Raw genomic sequence first — 24,029 nt, 5'->3', positions numbered from 1 at the left:
TGGTTTGCTCGAGGTCTCATCCCCCGCCATACTTGTTTACTCGGAACGGTTTCTGCCCAGGGGGGGACATTCCAGTATCTTATTGCCAGCCGAAAAAGCTTAAAGCTCAAAAGTATCGATAGGGAAGTAGGGGTGTAAGTATAGTTAAGGCCCTACATTCCCCCCTTTTCTTTTTGCAATTAATTTCAATCATGGAATTTCAGCTTCTCTCTGCAAACTTTGATATTGTTGTCTTAGCATTAACACTTGTACTGCGCTGACACGTTGCCTGATAAAGGCTATCAAGCGATTTAAAATGCATGGTCCAAAAGTTAAGAGCAGCAACAAAATAATGAGGGGTCCTAACAAGGTCAATTTACTATTTCCTTCTTGTTTCCATCGACATTGATCTGAAGAGTTGACATTACTAAAATTAGAACTATATCCTATAGCATCATAATAAGGGGGAGGAGCAGCATAGCAAAGCCAACATGATTTGGTGGCCTCTGGATTTGTGGCATTTAGGACCCCAAAAGCCGCCTGGACCAATGAGAGCATTCGGTCTCGGGGGGCTCTGGGTTTGATTGTTATTTCTCTTAGTCCAGAAGTCTGGTTTCTTATCCCTGGTAGTATTGTGGGTGGGGCCAAGGGTAGCAGAGGGTGCCCAATCTCAGGGTTGGGGCCCATAGGGACGGGAGTAGGGGTCTCGATCTTTAATTTGATGGTCATTAGGAGCCCATCATCATATTCTGCTTTGTAAAACCTTATACCCCATGAATGGCCATCTATCCAATTTTTGTTTTTCTTCCCAGGTTCACTAAAAGAAATTTTAAGGGGATGGCACCACGTTGAACATTCGGGCACATTGTCGTGATGGGTGTAGTTGGCCATTACCTTGATAAAATCCCAGCTAGAGGTGGGTTTCCAGTAGGTGTCCCCAGTGGTTTCACATCCCCAGCTCTTGCAATAGAAATGTTCTCTTCCCCCGCACTGATAATTCAAAGACCGGTGACGATGGAACCCAGGGCATACATAAAAGGAGAGGGCCCTGAGCATGCTTCTCCGATCCTTGGTCGAACAACTTCCCCCCCCCAGGGACTAATCCCCAGTCCCCGGGCGCTGTCCCCGGCCGCTGATTCAGGGCAGTTTGTTGATCGTGATATCCCCCTACATCCCAGTTAGGGGGGGCTCCCAGGGCCAACTTACAAACATCGGGGAAGAGGTCTGGCCACCAGGTCCAAGGGGCAGCGGTATGGCTAACAGACCATATTACATCTCCAGTTTGGGAAATTACCTGCCAGGTTAAACGCTGGGGCAGGTGAGGACTAAAGTTACTCACAGCCAGTAGGGGTAACAAAGTCAGAGTTATGAGTCTGGTGAGCGCAGGAGCTTGAGCTTGAGCGGGTTGCTGGTCTTTTGGGCCCGCCATTCCGATGATGATGCAGACGCTGGCGCAGCTTTTACGTGTGAGGCGTGAATCCAAGCAGCGATGCCGTCTACCTTTATAGCCGTGGGGGTGGTGAGCAGGACGATGTATGGTCCTTTCCACCGAGGCTCTAGTGTCTGGGTTCGGTGTCGACGGACGTACACGGAATCTCCGACTTGGAAGGGATGAGCCTCTGCTGGTGTTCCCGGTCGGTAAGCCTCTGCCAGCTGGGACCACACCTCCTTTTGGACCAACTGGAGTCCCAATAGCCTAGCATATAAGTCAGTGTTATTCTGGCAGTCAGGACTTATTCCTTCCCCGAGCGTGAGAAGGGGAGGTGGGGCCCCGTATAGAATTTCAAATGGAGTGAGATGATAGCGGGAGGGGGTATTTCTAGCCCGAAACAGGGCTAAGGGAAGGAGCACCGTCCAATCTGTACCGCCAGTCTCTATGGACAATTTAGTTAGGGTCTCTTTTAGAGTTCTATTCATTCTTTCTACCTGTCCTGAACTCTGGGGTCTATAGGCACAATGTAATTTCCAATCAGTCCCCAGGTATTTGGCCACACCCTGACTTACCTGGGCGACGAAGGCGGGACCATTATCGGATCCTATTACCTTTGGTGCCCCGAACCGCGGGAAAATTTCTTCTAAGATCTTCTTGGTCACCATAGTAGCTGTCTCCTTTTTCGTTGGGAAAGCTTCTATCCATCCTGAGAAGGTATCTATGAAAACTTCTTCTAGGAAACTGCTTCCATCGGTAAACCAGGTAAAGTTGGCATCGGGGAGAGGCTGATCCATCAAGTCTGGCCTGCTACCGTGTGCTGCAGCCAATACTTCCTGACAATCATGGATGATGGTGGTGCCTTCTAGGTCGGGGTCAGGCAGCAAGGTGGCCGGGTTAAGTCCTGTGGCTGATGTAAACTTAATACGGTCTGAATTTAACAGCAGGGTTTGGTAATGAGTCATTCTGGCATTTGTTAGCCACCTGTCGGGTGGCTGACGAATCACACTTTCTAATGCATAGGGGGCTGTTATCGTTAAGTTCTGTCCCAAAGTCAATTTGTCAGCATCTTTGACCAAAGCGGCCACGGCGGCGATTATTTTTAAGCAGGCGGGCCATCCTGTTGCCACAGGATCCAATTTCTTTGATAGGTACGCAACCGGGCGATTCCAGGGGCCCAGTTTCTGAGTTAGTACTCCCTTTGCGATACCTTTATTCTCGGCCACGTACAGATGGAAAGGCTTAGTTACATCCGGTAGCCCCAAAGCCGGGGCTGATAGTAGGGCTCGTTTAATTTGGTCAAAAGCCCGTTGTTCTTTATCACCCCAAGCGAAAGGGATGCCGTTCTTGGTCAGGGGATACAAAGGGGCTGCTAATTCAGCAAACCCTGGAATCCATAGCCTACAGAATCCGACCGTCCCCAAAAATGCCCTAACCTGTTTAGGACTCTTGGGGGTCGGTATGTGGGCAACGGTGTTTTTCCTGCTTTCCGAGAGCCATCTCTGTCCTTCTTTTAGCAAGTACCCCAGGTAACTGACCTGTCGTTGACATATTTGTGCTTTCTTTGCTGAAGCCCGATATCCCAGTGTCTCAAGTTCCGTTAATAGCCTTTCAGTCCCCCTGACGCAGTCTTCTTGGGTCTCTGCGGCTAAAAGAAGATCATCAACATATTGAAGGAGAGTTACCTGTGGGTTGGACTCTCTATAGGATGCCAAATCCTGGTGTAGGGCCTCGTCGAAAATGGTGGGGGAGTTCTTGAATCCTTGGGGTAGGCGAGTCCAGGTCAGCTGGCCTGACATCCCCGACGCTGGATCCTTCCATTCGAATGCAAAGTAAGGCTGGCTGAGAGAGAGAGTCTCAGGCAGAAGAAAGCATCTTTAAGATCCAAAACAATGTACCAAGTGTGCTGAGGTGGAAGAGTACTTAAGAGATTGTAGGGGTTGGGCACCGTGGGGTGGAGGTCCACTACTTGCTTATTCACCTCACGTAGGTCTTGTACCGGCCGGTAATCATTAGTTCCTGGCTTTTTAACTGGTAAAAGAGGGGTATTCCATGCAGATTGGCACCTTACCAGGATCCCTAATTCCAGCAACCTTTGTATGTGAGGACGAATGCCATCCCGGGCTTCCTTGCTCATAGGGTACTGGCGGACTGTCACCGGGGTGGCGGTTGCTTTGAGTTCTACCACCACGGGGGGGCGATATTTTGCCATTCCCATACCGGCAGTTTCTGCCCAAGCCTGTGGAAACCTGGTCACCCAATCTTGCATATCAACTTGTGGAGGCGAGGGCACTTCATATAACCTATGTTCATCTTCCAGCTTCATAGTCAAAATTTGGAGTAATCTCCCTTTGTTGTCAGTTATGGTGGGTCCTTCTGGTTGAAAGTGGATTTGGGCCCCCACCTTAGAGAGTAAGTCCCTGCCTAGCAGAGGGTATGGGCACTCAGGTATGACCAAGAATGAGTGGGTTACTTGTCCCATCCCAAGGTCTACTGTCCTTCGTGTGGTCCATGAGTACTGCTTATTTCCTGTAGCCCCCTGGACCCATGACCTTTTAGTTGAGAGGGGGCCTTTTGGGTGGAGGAGGACTGAGTGCTGAGCGCCGGTGTCTACCAAGAACTGGACGGGTTCCCCCTCCACTTTAAGAGTTACCCTGGGCTCGGGGAGAGGGTCCGAGCCCTGACTTCCCTAATCTTCTTCTTCCAGGGGTAAAATTTTGTCTCTGGTTGGTTTTCCCCCATTCTTCTTTTTAGGGCATTCTCTTACCCAGTGACCTTTTTCTTTACAGTAAGCACATTGATCCTTGTCTAATGGTCGCCTTCCTGTCCGCCCTTCCTGTCTATTCCTGTCTCTAATATTTCCTCCTCTGACTACAGTGGCCAGTATCTTACTCAAATTCCTCTCTTGCCGCTTGTCCCGCCTTAATTCACGGGCCTCTTGCTCCTTCTGCTTCCTTTCTTCCCTTTCCTCTTCTGTTTCCCTCTTATTATATACTTTATCTGCCTCTTTTACTAAGTCCTGAAGTGAGAAACCTTGTAGGCCATCCAGCCTTTGTAACTTCTTTCTAATGTCAGGGGCCGCCTGGTCAATAAAGGCCATTGCTATGGTGGCCTTATGTTCCTCAGAAGTTGGATCATAAGGAGTGAACCGTCTAAAAGCCTCCATTAAGCATTCTAGGAACACGGTTGGCGACTCCTGGGGCCCCTGAGTTACCTCTCTTACCTTGGCCAAATTCGTGGGGCGCCTGGCTGCTCCATGGAGACCCGCCACCAGAGCCTGGCGATACATCTTCAGGTGCTCCTACCTTCTGGGGTATTGAAGTCCCAATTCGGCCTGACGAGTGGAAAACCGGCATCAATCTTGTTAGGCAACTGGGTAGGTTGCCCATTGGCGCCTAACACATTCTTTCTAGCCTCCAAGAGAACCCGTTGCCTTTCCTCAGTTGTGAGGAGAGTCTGGAGGAGCTGTTGACAATCGTCCCAGGTGGGTTGGTGGGAGAAGACAAGAGACTCTATTAAAGCAGTGAGAGCCTGTCGATTTTCAGAGAAAGTAGGGTTATGCATCTTCCAGTTATAAAGATCTGCAGAGGAAAAGGGCCAGTATTGGAGGGGCCTATTCCCGTGGTTATCGGGGGGGCCATATTCTCTAAGGGGTAGAGCGGTAGAATCCGGGGAAATAGCCCTCCGGCTTCTGGTGCCCGCCGAGGGACCTCCCCCTCTGCCACAACAGGTGGCCCTAATGGTGCGGAGGGTTGTGGAGCTGGGGAATCGGGAGGCGGTATGGGGTCTAGGGCTGGAGGGTAAGGTGGTGGTGGGGGATCGAGGAGAAGCAGATCGGACTGCAAGTCTGGATATATCGCCTTCCGTGAGTCCGGGGCTTCAGATGACTTCTCGGCGTCCGGGGCCTTTTTCAGGGCCAGTACTTCCGACCGTGCTGGTGCGCATGCAAACATGCCTGTTGAGGGAACAAAGGGCCGGACCCACGGAGGCGGGGAGAGAACTAGATCTTCCCAGACCAGGATATATGGTGTCTGGTCTGGGTGTCCGTGGGGTCCTGTGTTAAAGACCCTAGACTTGACTAGCCTGATCTGATCTAACATAAAGGATCCCTCGGGTGGCCACCCTGTCTGAAATGTAGGCCACTCAGAGGTACACAGCGTTTGCCATCTCCCTTTCCTTACTTCTACCGAAAGGTTGTGGGCCCTAGACTTAACTTCGGTCCAGTGACTTAGTGTGAGAGAGAGAAGAGTCGTCATAGTTTGTCCCATTATCGTCCGTCAGGAGAAAGATAGAGCACAGGAGAACAATAAAATTTCAGAAGACACACATTAATATTGCCGCCGCGAGCTCGTTTTAAAACTGCAACCAACTCAGATTCAGATGGCAGTTTGTATATCCTGCCAGGACCGGTGAAGGGGAGACAAAATTTGTCTCTCCTTCCAGATGGACCACCAGGGCGTCCCCCAGGGTCCGTGGACACCAGCTATTGGCACGTCTGCCTAGCCAGGAGTCCAATACAGATTTCACAGCGAGCCGGTTCACACGGCTTCTTTCTGATGGCGGCTTACAGAGGACAGAAGACGAACAGACAGACAATTAGGCCTACCTGATACCTCCAACTCCCGAGGTTCCTGCGACCCGGGGCGAGTGGGGATCCCGGACGAGCCCCCAATCTGTTAGACCTGAACGGTCTCCGAGGGATCCCAGCTCGCCCAAGAACCGCCAAGAGTCGAGAGTCGCTGCAACACGCAAGAGGTTTATTAGGAGCCGGTGCACCAGGGTTCCGTGGTCCTCACGCAGGAGGCCGAAGAGGAACCCCTCCCAAGCGGAATCACATACATTTTATAGCTTTCATTTTTCATTATGCAAAGTGTGGATATATCATGGGTTTTTTTTCTCATTGGTTTGTTTTGTTCCGGACCGGAGTGGGGACTTGGCTCTAGTTCCTTGATTGGTTGGCTGTCGGATGCCTACTTTACATTTACCGGAGTGGGGTCTTGGCTCTAGTTCTTTGATTGGTTAGCTGTCGGATGCCTACTTTACATTTTCGTGTTTTTGTGGTGGGGGGTTGAGTCACATGAGTTATGGTTGGCTAGGGCGACCTTTAAACTCTGGCTTAATCATTCTTATCACCCGCCATACTGGTTTGCTCGAGGTCTCATCCCCCGCCATACTTGTTTACTCGGAACGGTTTCTGCCCAGGGGGGGACATTCCAGTATCTTATTGCCAGCCGAAAAAGCTTAAAGCTCAAAAGTATCGATAGGGAAGTAGGGGTGTAAGTATAGTTAAGGCCCTACACTAAAAGAGCTCTAATGAATGAGTTCAGCAAGGAAGTTTACCTAAGAAAATTGAAAACATAATGTACACACATACACAAATATTCATAGCAACATCATTTAAAATATCTAAAGAGCAGAAACAACCCAAATTGTCCATCAGTTTATGAATGGATAAATAAAATGTTGTATATTCTTCACACAGTAGAATATTATTCATCCATAAAAAGAAATGAAATACTGACAAATACTTCAACATGGATGAATCTTGAAAACATGCTAAGCAAAAGAAGCCAGACTCAAGGCCACATGATATATGATTCCATTTATTTGAAATATCCAGAATAGGTAGAATCTGTAGAGACAGAAAGTACTTTGGTGGTTGCCTGGGAAAGAGGGTAGCAAAGATGGGGATGGAGAGCAACCGCTTTATGGGTACAGGGGTTCTTTGGGGGATAATTAAAATGTTCTGGAATTAGCAGTGGCGGTTGCACAGCCTTGTGAGTGTACTAAAAACCACTAAATTATACACTTTAAAAGGTTGAATTCTATGGTATGTGATTATATCTAAAAAATTATGGTTTAAAAAAACAAAGCAGCGAGAGAGAAAAGAAAAATTAACTACAAAAGAACAACAATCCTAAGAGCAAGCTTCTCAATAGCAATAACAGGAGCCATAAGTCAATGGAATAATATCTTTAAGATATTGAGAAAAATGTTACTCCCAACAAGAGGTTGTAGAATTCCATACCTGTGTAATTATCATTGGAAGTCACTGAGAAAAATAAAGCCATTTTCAGACAAACAGTGAAATTGAGAAGGTTTATCAATATCAGATTCTCAGTGAAATAATCACTTTGAAAAGAATAAAGAAAGACAAAAGTTGTGAGATCCAGGAGGGAATGCTGAGCAAAGAAATTGGAAAGTATGAGTAAATCAAAGCAAGCAATTATTGTATGAAACAATAAGAATGACTAATTTGGCATTATAAAAGCAAGATAGACCTGAACCACTGGACCAAATAACATGTACGTTGGAAGGGGTGGGGAGAATTGGAGTTAAGATCTAATTTTTAAAATATTTATTTATTTATTTTTGGCTGCGTTGGATCTTTGTTGCTGTGCGCGGGCTTTCTCTAGTTGCGGCAAGCGTGGACTACTCTTCCTTGCGATGCACTGGCTTCTCATTGCGGTGGCTTCTCTTGTTGCAGAGCACAGGCTCTAGGCTCATAGGCCTCAGTAGTTGTAGCATGCAGGCTCAGTAGTTGTGGTATGTGGGCTCTAGAGCGAAGGCTCAGTAGTTGTGGTGCACGGGCTTAGTTGCTCTGCAGCATGTGGGATATTCCCAGACCAGGGATCGAACCTATGTCCCCTGTATTGGCATGCAGATTCTTAACCACTGCGCCACCAAAGAAGTCCCAAGATCTAATTTTGTTTAGAAGCGAGGGTTGAGATGCTAGCTAACCTTAGACCTAAGACTTAGACTCTTGTTAAGACAAGAATGCCTATTAAAAGCTTAATAACAATAACTACGTTTAAAAAAAAACACAACAGTATATAATTTCCAAACCAATGGAGTAGAAGTTAAAAAATACTTTATTAATCCAAAGAGAGCTGCCACCCCCAAAAAAGGCAGAGTAAGGGGGATTCTCAGGGGCAGGTCACAGTGTTACATAGGGAAATGTGGAAGGTGACACTGAAGGAGGTATGGGATATTTGCCGTTGTATAGGTGGGGAAGGGCATTCCAGTTGGAGGGAACAGTGCAGTGGTCCAAGTAGTTTGGTGTTTCTGTGTGAAATTAGCAGCCTTTGCAAGATTTTGGGCAAATGAGTAAAATCATCTGATGTATGCCTTAAAAGGATCACTGTGGCTGCTTGTGTTGAGAACAAACTGGCAATAGGAGACAGGAGTAAACCAGAGAGACTAGTTAGGAGGCTGTTGAAATAACCCAGGCAAAAGACAAATATTGGATTTCTCTCCAAGCAGCACCCTTTATTTACTGAGAGAACATGCATTTTCTCCCACTCTAGCGTCTCAGTCTTTACAGGGACATCATCCTGGTTGTTATTCTGAAATAACACCTGGAAGTGCTCCACCTTAAAATGGATCCAAATTCTTGTCTGTTGTATTGATCACACTTAATGAAACAAAAGTGGTCTTTTCCTCATTCTGAATTCTGAAAGGAATAACCAAGTGCAAGTCAATTCATTATCGAGTGCTTGGATTCCTAGGAGCAGCTGGACTTCTGGAATTGACAGATTGGAGATTAGAGACCCTGAGGGGTCTGCAACCATGCATCCTACCCCGTATTCTATATTCCTTCAGACTGGGAAACAGACTTCCTAAATAAATTTACGGCACCTCCTGCAGGGGCTCAAATTTGAGTACCTGCTAGTTGCTGGGGGAAGAGATTTTTGAAGGCTGGGAACTCTTCAAATATGGCCACAATTCAACAGTTTCACAGAGATTGCACAGGTGTTTTAGTCCTTGCTCCCACTATCCATGGAGGGGTGACCATGGTAAAGCAAGTAGGAAAATGAAATGCCAAGCCTTGCTCTGAGTGACCAAGTGACTGGCATGGTGGTGGGCAGCAGTCTAGTTTAACCCAGTCCTTGCAGTGGTTAGCAGAACATCAGCTCAGGGAACTTCCAGGTTACCTTCCATCAGCTGAGAGTGAGTGTGGCTGACTCTGTAAACATCTGGTACTTTAATCTTCTGAAATGAAAAAATGAAGACCTGCCCTTTATCTTCTAGGATCCTGGGGGCAATGGCTAGTGCTTGTTGAAATGGAAAAATTAGGCAGTTCCTTGTCTTGGATCTCAGCTGAGTTGTGGCATCTGTACCAGGGTATCTGACCTTTTTTTCCCCTGGCAGCTGTTGCAGATTTGCCAAGTGAGATTATATGTACCTTCGTACAAAGGCATGTGGCCTGGAAATATGATCTTTACTGTTTTGTATTTAATTTAAATTTTAATAAGATCATGACAAATGAAATTAGAATCAATTATCTGTCCCTGCAGTTTTTTTTTTTTTAAGCACAGTGATTCAATTATACATATACACGTATCCATTCTTTTTCAGATTCTTTTCCCATATAGGTTATTACAGACTATTGATCTTTCTGGGTTTTTAAAAATTAATTTATTTATTTATTTTTGGCTGCCTTGGGTCTTTGTTGCTGCACGCGGGCTTTCTCTAGTTGCAGTGAGTGGGGGCTACTCTTGGTTGCGGTGCGTGGGCTTCTCATTGTGGTGGCTTTTGTTGCAGAGCATGGGCTCTAGGCGTGAGGGCTTCAGTTGTTGTGGCACGTGGGCTCAGTAGTTGTGGCTTGTGGGCTCTAGGGCACAGGCTCAGTAGTTGTGGCACATGGGCTTAGTTGCTCAGTGACACATGAGATCTTCCCAGACCAGGGCTCGAACCTATGTCCCCTGCACTGGTGGGTGGATTCTTAACCACTGCACCACCAGGGAAGTCCTGACCTGCAGTTTTAAGAGATCTTAGTTTTTATACAAAAGGAGTTTAGACATAGTGGTTTGATATACCTTACAGGTGCCACGTGTGTAAGTATCCTTTTTTATTATAATTATTGTAACAAATTATGCTCATCCATTCATCCATTTAACAAATATTTATTGAGTCTGCCACGTGCCAGGCTGAATTCTAGGCACTGAGAAATACAGCAGTAAGCAAAGATTGTGCAAGCCCCTGATCTCATAGAGCTTAAGATTCTAATGGGAGGAGAGACAACAAACAGAATGAATGCAAAATCCATAGTATGTTAGATAACAGTAAGTGCTATTGAGAAAAATATATCAGGAAAGGAGGAAAAGAGTGTTTGGGAGGGCGAGTGTTACCATTTTAAATAGAATGGTCAAAGGAAAATCCATTCAGGAGATTGTACTTGAGCAAAGACCTGAAAGAGGTGAGGGAGCAAGCCATGAGGGAAACAGGCAAAGGAAGCTTCCTTTCTAGAGGCCCTGAGGCAGTGGCATGCTTGGCATATTCTAAGAACAGTGCAGAGGCCCATGTGACAGGAGTAGAGTGAGTAGGAGGGAAAGAGGTAATGGAGATCCAGACCGCGTAAAGCTTGTCGGCCATTATAAGAACATTGACTTTTACTCTCAGTGAGACAGGGAGAATTTTAAGCATAAGAGTGACTTTGATATTATTTATATTGAAAAAATTTTATAGCCTTATTGAAATATGATTGAAATATAATAGACTGTACATGTTTAAAATGTACAATTTGATGGGTCTTGATACATGTATGCATCTCTGAAACCATTAGTACAGTCAAGACAATAAACATATCTACAGCTCTCCCAAATTTCCTTATGCCTTGTTATAATACCTCCCCTGCCTCTGGTCAGGAACCACTAATCTTTTGTCTGTCACTCTTGATTAGTTAGTGTTTTCTTGAATTTTATATAAATGGAATTGTTCAGTATGTACTCTTTTGTGTCTAGCTGCTTGGTTTTAGCATAATTATTTTGAGATTCATTTATTGTGTGAATCAATAGTTCATTCCTTTTTATTGATGAGTAGTAGTCCATTGTATGGATATATTGTGATTTGTTTATCCTTCATCTATTAGTAGACATTTGAGGTGATTTCTAGTTTTTTGGCTGTCACAAGTAATAAACAGCATATAGATGGGTCCTGCTGTTTTATCCAATCTGACAGTCTTTGTCTTAATTAAATATGTATTTAGGGGGCTTCCCTGGTGGCGCAGTGGTTGAGAGTCCACCTGCTGATGCAGGGGACACAGGTTCATACCCCAGTCCGGGAGGATCCCACGTGCTGTGGAGCAGCTGGGCCCGTGAGCCATGGCCGCTGAGCCTGCGCATCTGGAGTCTGTGCTCCACAATGGGAGTAAGAGGCCCGTGTACCACAAAAAAATAAAAAATAAAAAATAAAAATAAATAAATAAATAAATAAATATGTATTTAGTACATTTACATTTTATGTGATTATTAGTGTAATTGGGTTAAAATCTATTCTCTTGCTATCTGTTTTCTGTGTGGACCAACTGTACTTGTTCTTACTTTTTCTGCCTTCTTTTAGACTATTTTTTATGAGACAATTTTATTTCCTTTTTTTGTTTGTTTTTCTTTTGTAGTAGTTGCATTAGTGTTTATAATATAAAATTTTAACTTTTAGTTTATCTTCAAGTCGTATTATACTGCTTCATACTTAATGTAAGAGCCTCACAATAGTATACGTCCATTCTTCCCTTCCAGCCTTGCTGCTGTGGCTGACCTACATTTTATATCTACATATGTTGTAAACCCCACAGTAAATTATTATATTTCCTTTAAAATTCATGAAGAGATTTTTTTTTTTTTTTTTGGCTCTGCCGTGCAGCTTGCAGGATCTTAGTTTCTTGACCAGGAATTGAACCCGTGCCCCTTGTAGTGGAAGCGCAGAGTCTTAACCACTGGACCGCCAGGGAAGTCCCAAGAAGAGATTTTAAAAATAAAAACAAGTGGGCTTCCCTGGTGGTGCAGTGGTTGAGAATCCACCTGCCGATGCAGGGGACACGGGTTCGTGCCCCGGTCCTGGAGGATCCCACATGCCGCAGAGCGGCTGGGCCTGTGAGCCATGGCCGCTGAGCCTGTGCATCCGGAGCCTGTGCTCCTCAACGGGAGAGGCCACAACAGTGAGAGGCCCGCGTACCAAAAACAAAAAAAAAAACCACCAAAAAATAAATAAAAAATAAAAATAAAAACAAGTGATTTATATTTACCCACACATTTACCATTTTTGGTGCTTTTCTTTATGTGGATCCAGATTTCCATCTAGTATCATGTTCCTTCTGCCTGAAGGACTTGCGTGAGCATCTGGATAAATGGTGGTGCCATGTAATGAAATAGATAGGGAGGAGTTAGCAGGTTTTAGAGGGAAATTCGCTAATTCTGTTGTTAAATTTGAGATGCATTTTAGACATCCAGTTAGAGATGTCAAGTAGGTATTTGGGATATGAGTCTCACAGAGGTAAGAGCACAGAGTTAGCAATAAAAAGCTGGATATCATCAACATCATAGATTTAAAGTTATAATACAGGAAAAAATCATTTAGGGAGTGAGTACAGGGAAAGAAGAAAAGATATTCCACATTTGAGCCCCAGAGTACTAAATGGTTTAGAGGTCAGGAAGAGAAGGAACTAGCAAAGGGGAATGAAAAGTGAGCAGCTAGTGAGCTAGGAGGAAGACCAGGAAAGCCTCATGTCCTAGAAGCTAAATAAAGAAGTATCTCAAGAAAAGTTACACAGATGTTAGGTTGAACAAAAGCAGTCAAACACAAAAAAATACATAGTGTGTAATTCTACTTATGGGAAATGCAGCAAAACAAAATTAATTTATGGTGATAGAAGAAAGTAGTTGGGGGATTGACTGGAAGGGGCACATGGGGACTTTCTGGGGTAATAGAATTATTCTGACTTTTGTTTTGGATGTGTTATATGAATGTATACAGTTGTTCAAGGTTCATTGAACAGAACACTTAATTGAATAATTGAATATAAATTATATCCCAATTTGTTTTTTAGAAGAGAGAGTTATAACTGTCGAATGATGTTGAGAGGTTACATAAGACAAGGACTGAGAATTGCCTGTTGTCAATGGTGACCTTGGTAACAGGCAAGAAAGATGAGGATGATTGTATAGTCTAGAGTGGGTTAAAGAGAGAATAGGAAATGAGGGTATGAAGATGACAAATACAGAATCCCTGCATGGGATTTTTCGCAAACAGGGGAGCAAAGAAACAGGCAAGTTGGGAGAGGTCTATGAAAGTTTTTTTCTTATTTTCTTGAGATATGAGAAATGACAACATATTTTTATGATGATGAGAGTGATCCAGTAGGAAGTAGAAATTCATGGCATAGAAGGAGGACAGTACAGGTACAGACTTCTTGAATGGGGAGTTGGGGGAGTTGACTTTGATAGGAACATGGTCTTTCCTTCTGCTGTTACAGATGGGAAAGTACAGTATATGGACACAGATTTAGGGTAATAGATTTTTAATGGCTACTTTTATATTTTTTGGCTCTGTTGGGTCTTCTTTGCTGCACACAGGCTTTCTCTAGTTGCAGCGAGCGGGGGCTACTCTTCATTGCAGTGTGCGGGCTTCTCATTGCGGTGGCTTCTCTTGTTGTGGAGCACAGGCTCTAGGCGCGCGAACTTCAGTAGTTGTGGCTCGTGGGCTCTAGAGCGCAGGCTTAGTAGTTGTGACGCACCAGCTTAGTTGCTCCACGTCATATAGGATCTTCTTGGGCCAGGAATCAAACCTGTGTCCCCTGCACTGGCAGGCAGATTCTCAACCATTGCGTCACCAGGTAAGTCCCAGGCTAATGGATTTTGTAGCAGAAATATGTAGTACTTCTTTTTGTGTTGATTGTTTTTACCCTTAGTTGAATAAAAAGCAAAGTCAGCAGATGAGAGTAGGATTTGGGGAAGGAGTGCTAGAGGTTTGGGGAGAATTTCTGAATTAGTTGTCTTGGAGAGAGCACATTGCCTAGGTATATGTAGTATGGACCCGCTTCATAGACATAAAGAAACACCAGCCAGCATGATTTTGGATTTTTCTTCATTCACCTTTAGCTGCCCGAGTGCAGTTGCAAAATAGATGGAAAGTTGGGTTTAAAAGGATTGGGATTTCACCAGGACTGTGGTGTCCTGGGGGATAGCAAGGTTTCAGTTAGAGCTAGAATTTAAACTGAATGTTGAGAAAAGAAGTTAAGGATATAGAGTTTGCTGATGACAGACTGAGTTCAGGGAGGCAGAGGGTAAGCTTTTTTTAAAGATCAAGGAGTAGAGACTGTGTCAAATTAGAGATGGAAGTCTTGGGCATTTGATGGTAACAGGGGTAAGGAGGGGGTGTGAGACATGATTAGATTAGTCCTGATGGTATCTTAGGGAAAGTTGCTTATCATTTCTAATCATAATCTCTTGAGATTGATCACAGTCCTTCCAGCGGTTCCTTGTCACATTTCCAGTGGTTCTTTGCAGTAGTCTACCAGCCCTACAGAGTCTGGCTGTGGCCTATACCCATAGTTTCTATAACCTCCTTCTTTTCCTGTCATTCTCCCTTCCTGCCACCTACTTGACTTCTTTGCTATTTCTTGAACATTCTCTCTCTTTCTTCATAGCACTTTTCACTCCAGTTTGAGGACAGATAATTCCTCTTGTTCCCTACTACTTCCCTAGCACCTAGCACGGTGCCTGGTGCATAGTAGGTGTTCAGTAAATATTTGCTTGGATGAATATAAATGACAGGCTTCTTTAATGCCTTTAAAAGATGGGCTGGGGACTTCCCTGGTGGTCCAGTGGCTAAGACTGCACTCCCAATTCAGGGGGCCCAGGTTCAATACCTGGTCAGAGAACTAGATCCTGCATGCCGCAACTAAGACCTGATGCAGCCAAATAAATAAATATTTTTTAAAAAGAAAGATGGGCTGACTTTCAAGTAAATTTATACACACTTTTCAATAGGAGGTACAGCATGAAATGGCCTTTCATCATGACTTGGCTTTCTCCAGCCTCAAGAAAAAGCCTCAGCCATTAACATGTAAAGGAAAGCCAACTTTGTAGAAGGAACACAGGCCTGTTCTGAAATTTATAGTGAAATGAGAATATTACTTAATCCATTGATTAAGCAGTTTTTAAAAGATAAGTTTTATAGATTAAGTTAATAGTTCATTTTTATGGCAAGAACATTAATTTTTATGAGATATGAGAACATTTATGACTCATGTTTTTTGTTTTCTGAATCAAATTTGCAGTGGTCATTCTTCATTAGATACCATTTAAGACATGGTTGTTACATTTAAGGAGCTCCTTGGGTATTTGCTTAGGAAGCAAAACTTACACGTTGGAAAAGTACAGTGGCAATACAAGATAAATGTCAAGACAGTGACAAAAGTTATTCCAAGATGGAACACAGTGAATTTTGAAATCTCACTGTGCAAACAGTAATTGCTAAGCCAGTTCAGTTTAAAGTATTATACTGCTCAGCTCATGGAATGATATCACTCTTTATTTCCTCAATAGCCATTTGAGTTCTCTGGGCCCATGATGCAACCCTGTTACAACTGACATTTGTGTTTTCATTGCAGTTGTCGGACAAGTAACCGCAAGAGTTTGATTGTGACCTCTAGCACATCACCTACACTACCACGGCCACACTCACCACTTCATGGCCACACAGGTGAGTGCTTGAAGATTAAGAAAGGTGGAATAAAAGAGTGGTCACAGATGCCCAATTTCTTTCCTACTTCTCACTTTGTGAGGTTCAGCGTGCTACGTTGTCACTTTATGTGACTGACTGAAGCATACAGAGCTCATGGGCATGCTTTTCATGGGAGAATGTGTTCAGTCTGTTTTTGACTCTTAGTTATTTCTTGCCTTGACCTGTCAATTGTCCTTTTGGTCTTGTACATATCCTGGGTTTACCGCCTCTGTTCTGGTGTGTTGAGAGTGTATTATGGCTCTAGTCATCTGGGGCCATGTGCTAAGGGCTCCATTAACATTTTGTCCTATCATGCCCAAGAATTCGGGCTCACAGAGATGGTTTTCTGCCTTATGGGACTCCTAACAACTTTCCCTCTGTCACAACAGGAGTCAGCAAAAGTGAGAGGACTGTTGGTTTCATGTTGACATTTGCTTCAATTCCAATATGTGAAATCGGCGATCTCATGCATTCAGACTTTGCTCCATCTGAATTATGGGCTCTTCCAGGCAGTGTAAGGACTGATTTACTTACCTCTGACTAAGGAATATATAAAAATTATGAGGCAGAAGACCTCATTTGGGTTAGTCATGTATTTTGGTCTAGACGTGTATTCTTAAATCCCAGGGGAGCCAGACCAGGGAACTCAGCTTTGTTGAAGGAGTTGTTGCTCTGCAACACTGTTCACTGCTATTCTGTTTACACTGGAAGTTCCAGACCTGGAGATAATGGAAATAGAGCAGGCTTGGACCCATAGGAAGCCATTGCTGCCCTTGGCTTTTAAAGCAAAGCTCTCGTTGTGCTTAGGTACTTTCCCTCAGAATTGACTGGGTTAGGTGTTAGCTCAGATAGTGAATTCTAGTCATGAACTTTGTGAAAACTCAGCATATATCTGACTTGACCTTTTTAATCATATAGAAATTAATTTAGCATGTCTAGACCTTGAACATAGTTTCTCAACTGTAATGTGAGTGCTAAGTAGTAATTACTACTTGCAGCTTCTCTCTGAGATGCTATTTAGATTCCTGACAGAGTTTAGGACTAAAGCTTCCTTACTCAAGGGGCTTTGATTGAGAACATCATCTAGCTTTTTCAGCCTGCCTGGGTCTGTGGACTCTAGCCTTGTGTTAATACGTATAACATGCTTAGTACTCCATAAATGTTAGCTATCATCATCATCATCTCTGCTTAAATTAATGCAGAAAATCTAGGCAGTCCTCAGATACAGGGAGGAAGAATTGATTTAAAAGCCCAATTCATGGCTGTAGACTCTATACTTAACCAGATGTTGAGAAAAGCAGCGTTAATTGTTCCATACAGATCAAACTTCATATCAGATTAATTCTAAAATCTTATACATCCTGATATTTGGGTCCACAAGGTATTCTAAGACTCTATTTTCACTTTAAAGTCTGGAATATGTTGAATAATATGGGGCCTGTTGATTTGAAAGTAGGTTCATTTATTCCATACAGTTCAGTTCAATATTAAATGTTTACTATATATAATTAGATTATAAGTACAGTAAGGTCAATTCAGTAGGCACTTACTTAGCCATTCTGGAAATGGAACCTTCCTAGTTTATTGTTTTTTTCTTTTAATTAATAAACTTTTTTAGAGTAGTTTTAGATTCACGGCAAAATTGAGCAGAGTACAGAGTTCCCATATACCTGTCCCCACACATGTACAACCTCCCCACTATCAGTATCCAGCACCAGAGTGGCACATTTGTTACAACTGATGAACCTACATTGACACATCATTATTACCCAGAACCCATAGTTTACATTAGGATTCACTCTTGGTGTACATTATATGGGTTTTGACAAATGTATTATGACATGTATCTATCACTGTAGTATCATACAGAGTAGTTTTACTGCCCTAAAAATCCCCTATGTCCTGTCTATTCATCAGTCCCTCCCCCAGCCCCTGACATCCACTAGTCTTTTCACTGTCTCCGTAGTTTTGCCTTTTCCAAAATGTCATATAGTTAGAATCATACAGTATGTAGCCTTTTCAGATTGGCTTATTTCACTTAGTAATATACATTTAACTTTCCTCCATGTCTTATCATGGCTTGATAGCTCATTTCTTTTTAGTGCTGAATAATATTCCATTGTCTGGATATACCAGTTTACTTACTCACTGACCTACTGAAGCACATCTTGGTGGCTTCCAAGTTTTGGCAGTTATGAATAAAGCTACTATAAACATCTGTGTGCAAGTTTTTATGTGGACATAAATTTTCAATTCATTTGATTAAATACCAAGGAGGGTGATTACTGGATTGTATGGTTAAGGGTAGTTTTATAAGAAACTGCCAAATTGTCTTCCAAAATGGCTGAACTATTTTGGCATTCTCACCAGCAACAAATGAGAGTTTCTGTTGCTCCACATACTTTCCAACTTTTGGTGTTGTCAGTGTTTTATAATTTGGCCATTCTAATAGTTTTGCAGTGGTATCTTATTGTTTCTATTTGCATATCCCTAGTGACATATGGTATTGAACATCTTTCTATATGCTTACTTCCCATCTGTATATCTTCATTGATGAAGTGTCCAGATCTTTTGCTTGTTTTTTAATCAGGTTGTTTGTTTTCTTATTGTTGAGTTTTAAGTGGTTTTTTGTGTATTTTTGGATAACAGTCCTTTATCAGATGTCTTTTGCAAGTATTTCCCCTAGCCTGTGACTTGTTTTCTCATTTTCTTTTGCAGAGCAGAAGTTTTTCATTTTAATGTAGACCAACTTATCAATTATTTCTTTCATGGATTGTGCATCTGGTATTGCATCTGAAATGTCATTGTCCTGCCAAAGGTCATCAAGGGTTAGTCCTATGTTATATTCTAGGAGTTTTATAGTTTTGTGTTTCATTATTAGGTCTGTGGTCCATTTTGAGATAATTTTTATGAAGGTGTGTGTCTATTCTTTTTTTGCATGTGGCTGTACAGTCATTGTAGCACTATTTGTTGGAAGGATTGTCTTTTTTCTATTATATTACTTTTGCTCCTTTGTCAAACATCAGTTAAGTATATTTAACTGATGTGGGTCTGTTTCTGGCTCTCTATTCTGTTTCTGTTCTGTTACATTAATCTATTTGTTCTTTCTCTAATACCACATAGTTTTGATTACTGTAGCTTTATAGTAAGTCTTGAGTTGGGTAATAACAGTCTTACAACTCTGTTTTCTTTTTCAGTATTGAGTTGGCCATTCTGGATCTTTTGCCTCTGCATATGAATTTTAGAATCAGTTTGTCCATCCATAGAATAATTTGTTGAGATTTTGATTTGGGATTGCGTCAAATCTATAGATTGAGTGGGAAGAACTGACATCTTGACAGTATTGAGTCTTCCTATCCATGAACATGGAATCTCTCTCCATTTATGTAGTTCTTTGATATCTTTCATCAGAGTTTAGAAGTTTTCCTCATGTAGATCTTGTACATATATAATTTGTTAGATTTATACCTAAGTATTTCATTTTTGGGGTGCTAATGTGATTGGTAATGTTTTTAATTTCAAATTCCACTTGTTCATTGATGGTATAAAGTGTTGACTTTTGTACATTAACCTTGAATCCTGCAACTTTGATATAATCACTTAAGAGTTTCAGAGGATTTTTGTTGATTTTCTTTTTCAGATTTTCTACATAGGCCATCATGTCATCTGCAAACAAAGACAGTTTATACCTCCTTCCTTCCCAATCTGTATACCTTTTAATTTCTTTTCTTATCTTATTGCATTAGCTGGAAATTCCAGTATGATGTTGGAAAACAATGGTAATGGAAAACATTCCATTTTCCTGATTTGGGCAGGAAAGCTTGAAGTTTCTCACCATTAAATATGATGTTAGCTGTAGTTTTTTTGTAGATGTTCTTTATCAAATTGAGGAACTTCCCTTCTATTCCTAATTTACTGAAAGTTTTTTTTTTCTTTAATGTGTTTTGGATTTTGTCAAATGCTATTTCTGCATCTGTTGATATGATAATTTGATTTTGCTTCTTTAGCTGTTGATGTGATGGATTACATTAATTGATTTTCAAATGTTGAACCAGCCTTGCATACCTGGGATTAAATCCTACTTAGTTATGGTGTATAATTCCTTTTATGCATTGTTGGATTGGATTTGCTAATATTTTGTTAAGGATTTTGTATCCATGTTCATGAGAGATACTGGTCTGTAGTTTTCTTTTCTTATAATGTCTTTGCCTGGTTTTGGCATTAGGATAATGGCCTCATAGAATAAGTTAGGAAGTGTTCCCTCCACTTCTGTCTTCTGGAAGAGATTCTGGAGAGTTGGTATAATTTCTTTTTGAATGTTTGGTAGAATTCACAAACGAACCTATCTGGGCCTGGTGCTTTCTGTTTTGGAAGATAATTCATTATTGATTAAATTTCTTTTATAGATATAAGCCTATTCAGATTGTCTGTTTCTTCTTATGTGAGATTTGGCAGATTTTGTCTTAAAATAATTGATGTATTTAACCTGGGTATCAAATTTGTGGGCATAGAGTTTTTCATAATATTCCTTTATTATCCTTTTAATGCCCTTGGAATCTGTAGTGATACAGCATCTGTTCTGATGGTAGTGACTTGTGTCTTCTCTATTTTTTTTCCCTTAGTTAGCCTGGCTAGAGGCATGTCCATTTTGTCGATCTTTTCAAAGAACCAACTTTTGGTTTTGTTGATTTTCTCTATTGATTTCCTGTTTTCAATTTTATTGATTTCTGCTCTACTATTGGTTATTTCTTTTCATCTGCTTATGTTAGATTTAATATGCTCTTTTTCTGGTTTCTTAAGGTAAAGGCTTAGATGATTAATCTTAGATCTTCCTTAATTAATTAATATTCAGTTTTTAAAGGTTACACTCCATTTACAGTTACTATAAAATATTGTCTATATTCCCATGTTGTACAGTACATCCTTGTAGCCGATCTTTTTTTTTTTTTTTGTCCATGCAGGATCTTAGTTCCCCAACCAGGGATCGAACCTGTGCTCCCTACAGCGGAAGCACAGAGTCTTAACCACTGGACTGCCAGGAATGTCCCCCTTGTAGCATGTCTTACACCCAGTAGTTTATATCTCTCACTCCCACTCCCCCACCCCTATATTGCCCATTCCACAAATATTGATAAGTTGCATTTTCATTTTCATTTAGTTAAAAATATTTTAAATTTTCTGTTGAGATTTCTTCTTTGACCCATGTTATTTTGAACTGTGTTGTTTAATCTCCAAGTATTTTGGGGTTTTCCCAGTTGTCTTTCTGTTACTGATTACTAGTTCAATTCCATTGTGATCTGAAAGCAGGCATATGAATTCTTTTCTCTTAAATTTGTTAAGGTGTGTCTTATGGCCCAGAAAGTGGTCTGTATTGTTGAAAGTTCCATGTGAGATTGAGAAGAATGTGTATTCCACTGTTATTGGATGAAGTAGTCTATAGATGTCAATTATATTTAGTTGATTGATGATACCATAAACTTCAGTTCTCTCCTTACTGATTTTCTACCTGCTGTATTTTTCAGTTTGGGATAGAGGAATGTTGAAGTCTCCAACTATAGTTGTGGATTCATCTATTTCTCCTTGCAGCTCTAACAGTTTTTTGCCTAATGTATTTTGAAGCTCTGTTGTTAGACGCATACACATTAAGGATTATTATGATGTCTTGGAATACTGACCCCTCTATCATTATATGATGCCCCTCCTTATCTCAATAACTTTTATTCCTCTGAAGTGTGCTGTCTGAAATTAATGTCCCTACTTCCACATTCTTTTGATTAGTGTTAGGATGATATCTCTTTTTCTATCCACGTGCTTTTAATTTACATGTGTCATTATATTTTAAATGACTTCCTTGTAAACTACACTTAGTTGGGTCTTGTTTTTGTTTTTGTTTTAAATCTATGTGACAATCTCTTTTAATTTAGACCATAGATATTTAAGGTGATTATTGATATAGTTAGATTAGTATCTACCATATTTGCTACTATTTTCCATTGGTTGCCTGTGGTCTTTGTTCCTATTTTTGTCTTCTACTCCTTTGTGGTCTTAATGAATTATTTTAGATGATTCCATACTCTCTCCTTGTTAGCATATCAGCTGTATTTTCCTTTCCTTTGTGTGTATATGTGTGTGTGTGTGTGTGTTTGTTTTAGAGTTTGCAATATACATTTACAACTGATCCAAATCCACTTTAAAAAACATTATACTGCTTCACAGGTGGTGTAAATTCCTTATAATAACAAAATAATACTAATTCCTCCCTCCAATCCTTTGTATCACTGAAGGCATTCATTTCACTTATCCATAAGCATATAAACACATAAAAATACATAATTGAATACATTTTTGCTATTATTATTTTGAACAAACTGTTATCTGTTAAATCAATGAAGAATATAAAAGATCAATTGTGTGTGTGTGAGTTATGGGAACATATGTATATGTATAACTGATTCACTTTGTTGTAAAGGAGAAACTAACACACTATTGTAAAACAGTTATACTCAAATAAAGATGTTAAAAAAAAAAGTGTGTGTGTGTGTGTGTGTGTGTGTTTGGTACGTGGGCCTCTCACTGTTGTGGCCTCTCCCATTGCGGAGCACAGGCTCCAGACGCGCAGGCTCAGCAGCCATGGTTCACGGGCCCAGCCACTCTGTGGCATGTGGGATCTTCCCAGACCGGGGCACGAACCCATGTCCCCTGCATCGGCAGGTGGATTCTCAACCACTGCACCACCAGGGAAGCCCAAAAGATCAAATTTTTAATTTTACCTTCACTTACTCCTTCTCTAATGCTATTCCTTTATATAGATCCAAGTTTCAGACCTATATCATTTTACTTTTCTTAGAACTTTTTTTTGGCCATGCCCTGCAGCTTGCAGGATCTTAATTCCCTGACCAGGGATTGAAGCCGGGCCATGGCAATGAAAGTGCCAAGTCCTAACCACTGGACCCTCAGGGAATTCCCTTAGAACTTTCAACATTCCTTGTAAGGCAGGTCTACTGGCAACAAATTCCCTCAATTATTGATTGTCTGAGAAAGTCTTAGTTTCTCCTTCACGTTTGAAGGATAGTACTGCAGGGCACAGAATTCTAGGTTGGTAGAGTTTTTTTTCCTATCAACTCTCTTGTTTGCATGGTGTCTGAGAAGAAGGATATAATTCTTACCTTTTGCTCCTCTATAGGTAAGATGTTTTTACCTTCCGGTTTCCTTCAAGATTTTTTCATTATCTTTGATTTTTCCGAAGTTTAAATATGATGTGCCTAGGTGTAGGTTTTTTGGGCATTTAATCCTGTTTGTGTTCTCTGAGTTTCCTGGATCTGTGGTTTGGTGTCTGACATTAATTTGGGGAAATTCTCAGTCATTTGTTTCAAATATTTCTTCTGTTTCTTCTCTGGTATTTCCATTACACAAGTCTTACACCTTTTGTAGTTGTCCCACAGTTCTTGGATATTCTGTTCTATTAATTTCAGTCTCTTTTTTTTTTCTCTTTGCTTTTTAGTATTGGAAGTTTCTAGTGTCATATCCTCAGGGTCAGAGTTTCTTTTCTCAACTGTGTCAGTTCCACTAATGAGCCTTTCAAAGGCATTCTTAATTCTGTTACAGTGTTTTTGACATCTAGCATTTCTGATTCTTTAGAATTTCCATCTCTCTGATTATATTATCCGTCTGTCCTTCTTGTTGTCTACTTTTTCCATTAAAGCCCTTAGCAGAGGGACTTCCCTCATGGCTCAGGGGTTAAGAATCTGCCTGCCAACGCAGGGAACATGAGTTTGATCCCTTGTCTGGAAAGATCCCACATGCCATGGAGCAACTAAACCCATGCGCCACAACTACTGAGCTTGAGCTCTAGAGCCCACGAGCCATAACTACTGAGCCCGTGTGCCATAGCTACTGAAGCCCGCACACCTAGAGCCCATGCTTCGCAACAAGGGAAGCCACCGCAATGAGAAGCAGCACATGCACCGCAACAAAGAGTAGCCCCCACTCACAATGAAGAGCAGCCCATGCTTGCCACAAGTAGAGAAAGTCTGCACGTAGCAATGAAGACCCAACGCAGCCAAAAACAAACAAACAAACAAATAAATAAATAAATAAATAAATTTATTTATAAAGCCCT

At 41.7% G+C, this 24,029-nt stretch overlaps 1 protein-coding gene across 28 annotated transcripts in view; it reads left to right on the top strand.

Moving 5' to 3' along the window:
* The window catches only part of MAST2 (microtubule associated serine/threonine kinase 2), a 237,250-nt gene that overhangs the window by 164,560 nt on the left and 48,661 nt on the right, over positions 1 to 24,029 (top strand). For all 28 annotated transcript variants that reach the window (XM_067008485.1, XM_067008539.1, XM_067008503.1 and 25 more), the window contains one exon: positions 15,798 to 15,889. In XM_067008485.1, the coding sequence (XP_066864586.1) occupies positions 15,798 to 15,889 (92 nt within the window). The remainder of the gene's footprint in view (positions 1 to 15,797; positions 15,890 to 24,029) is intronic.

The sequence above is a fragment of the Kogia breviceps genome, chromosome 1 (assembly GCF_026419965.1).
Source record: "Kogia breviceps isolate mKogBre1 chromosome 1, mKogBre1 haplotype 1, whole genome shotgun sequence".
NCBI classification, from domain to species: domain Eukaryota; kingdom Metazoa; phylum Chordata; class Mammalia; order Artiodactyla; family Physeteridae; genus Kogia; species Kogia breviceps.
This window is presented reverse-complemented; position numbering and strand designations above follow the sequence as displayed.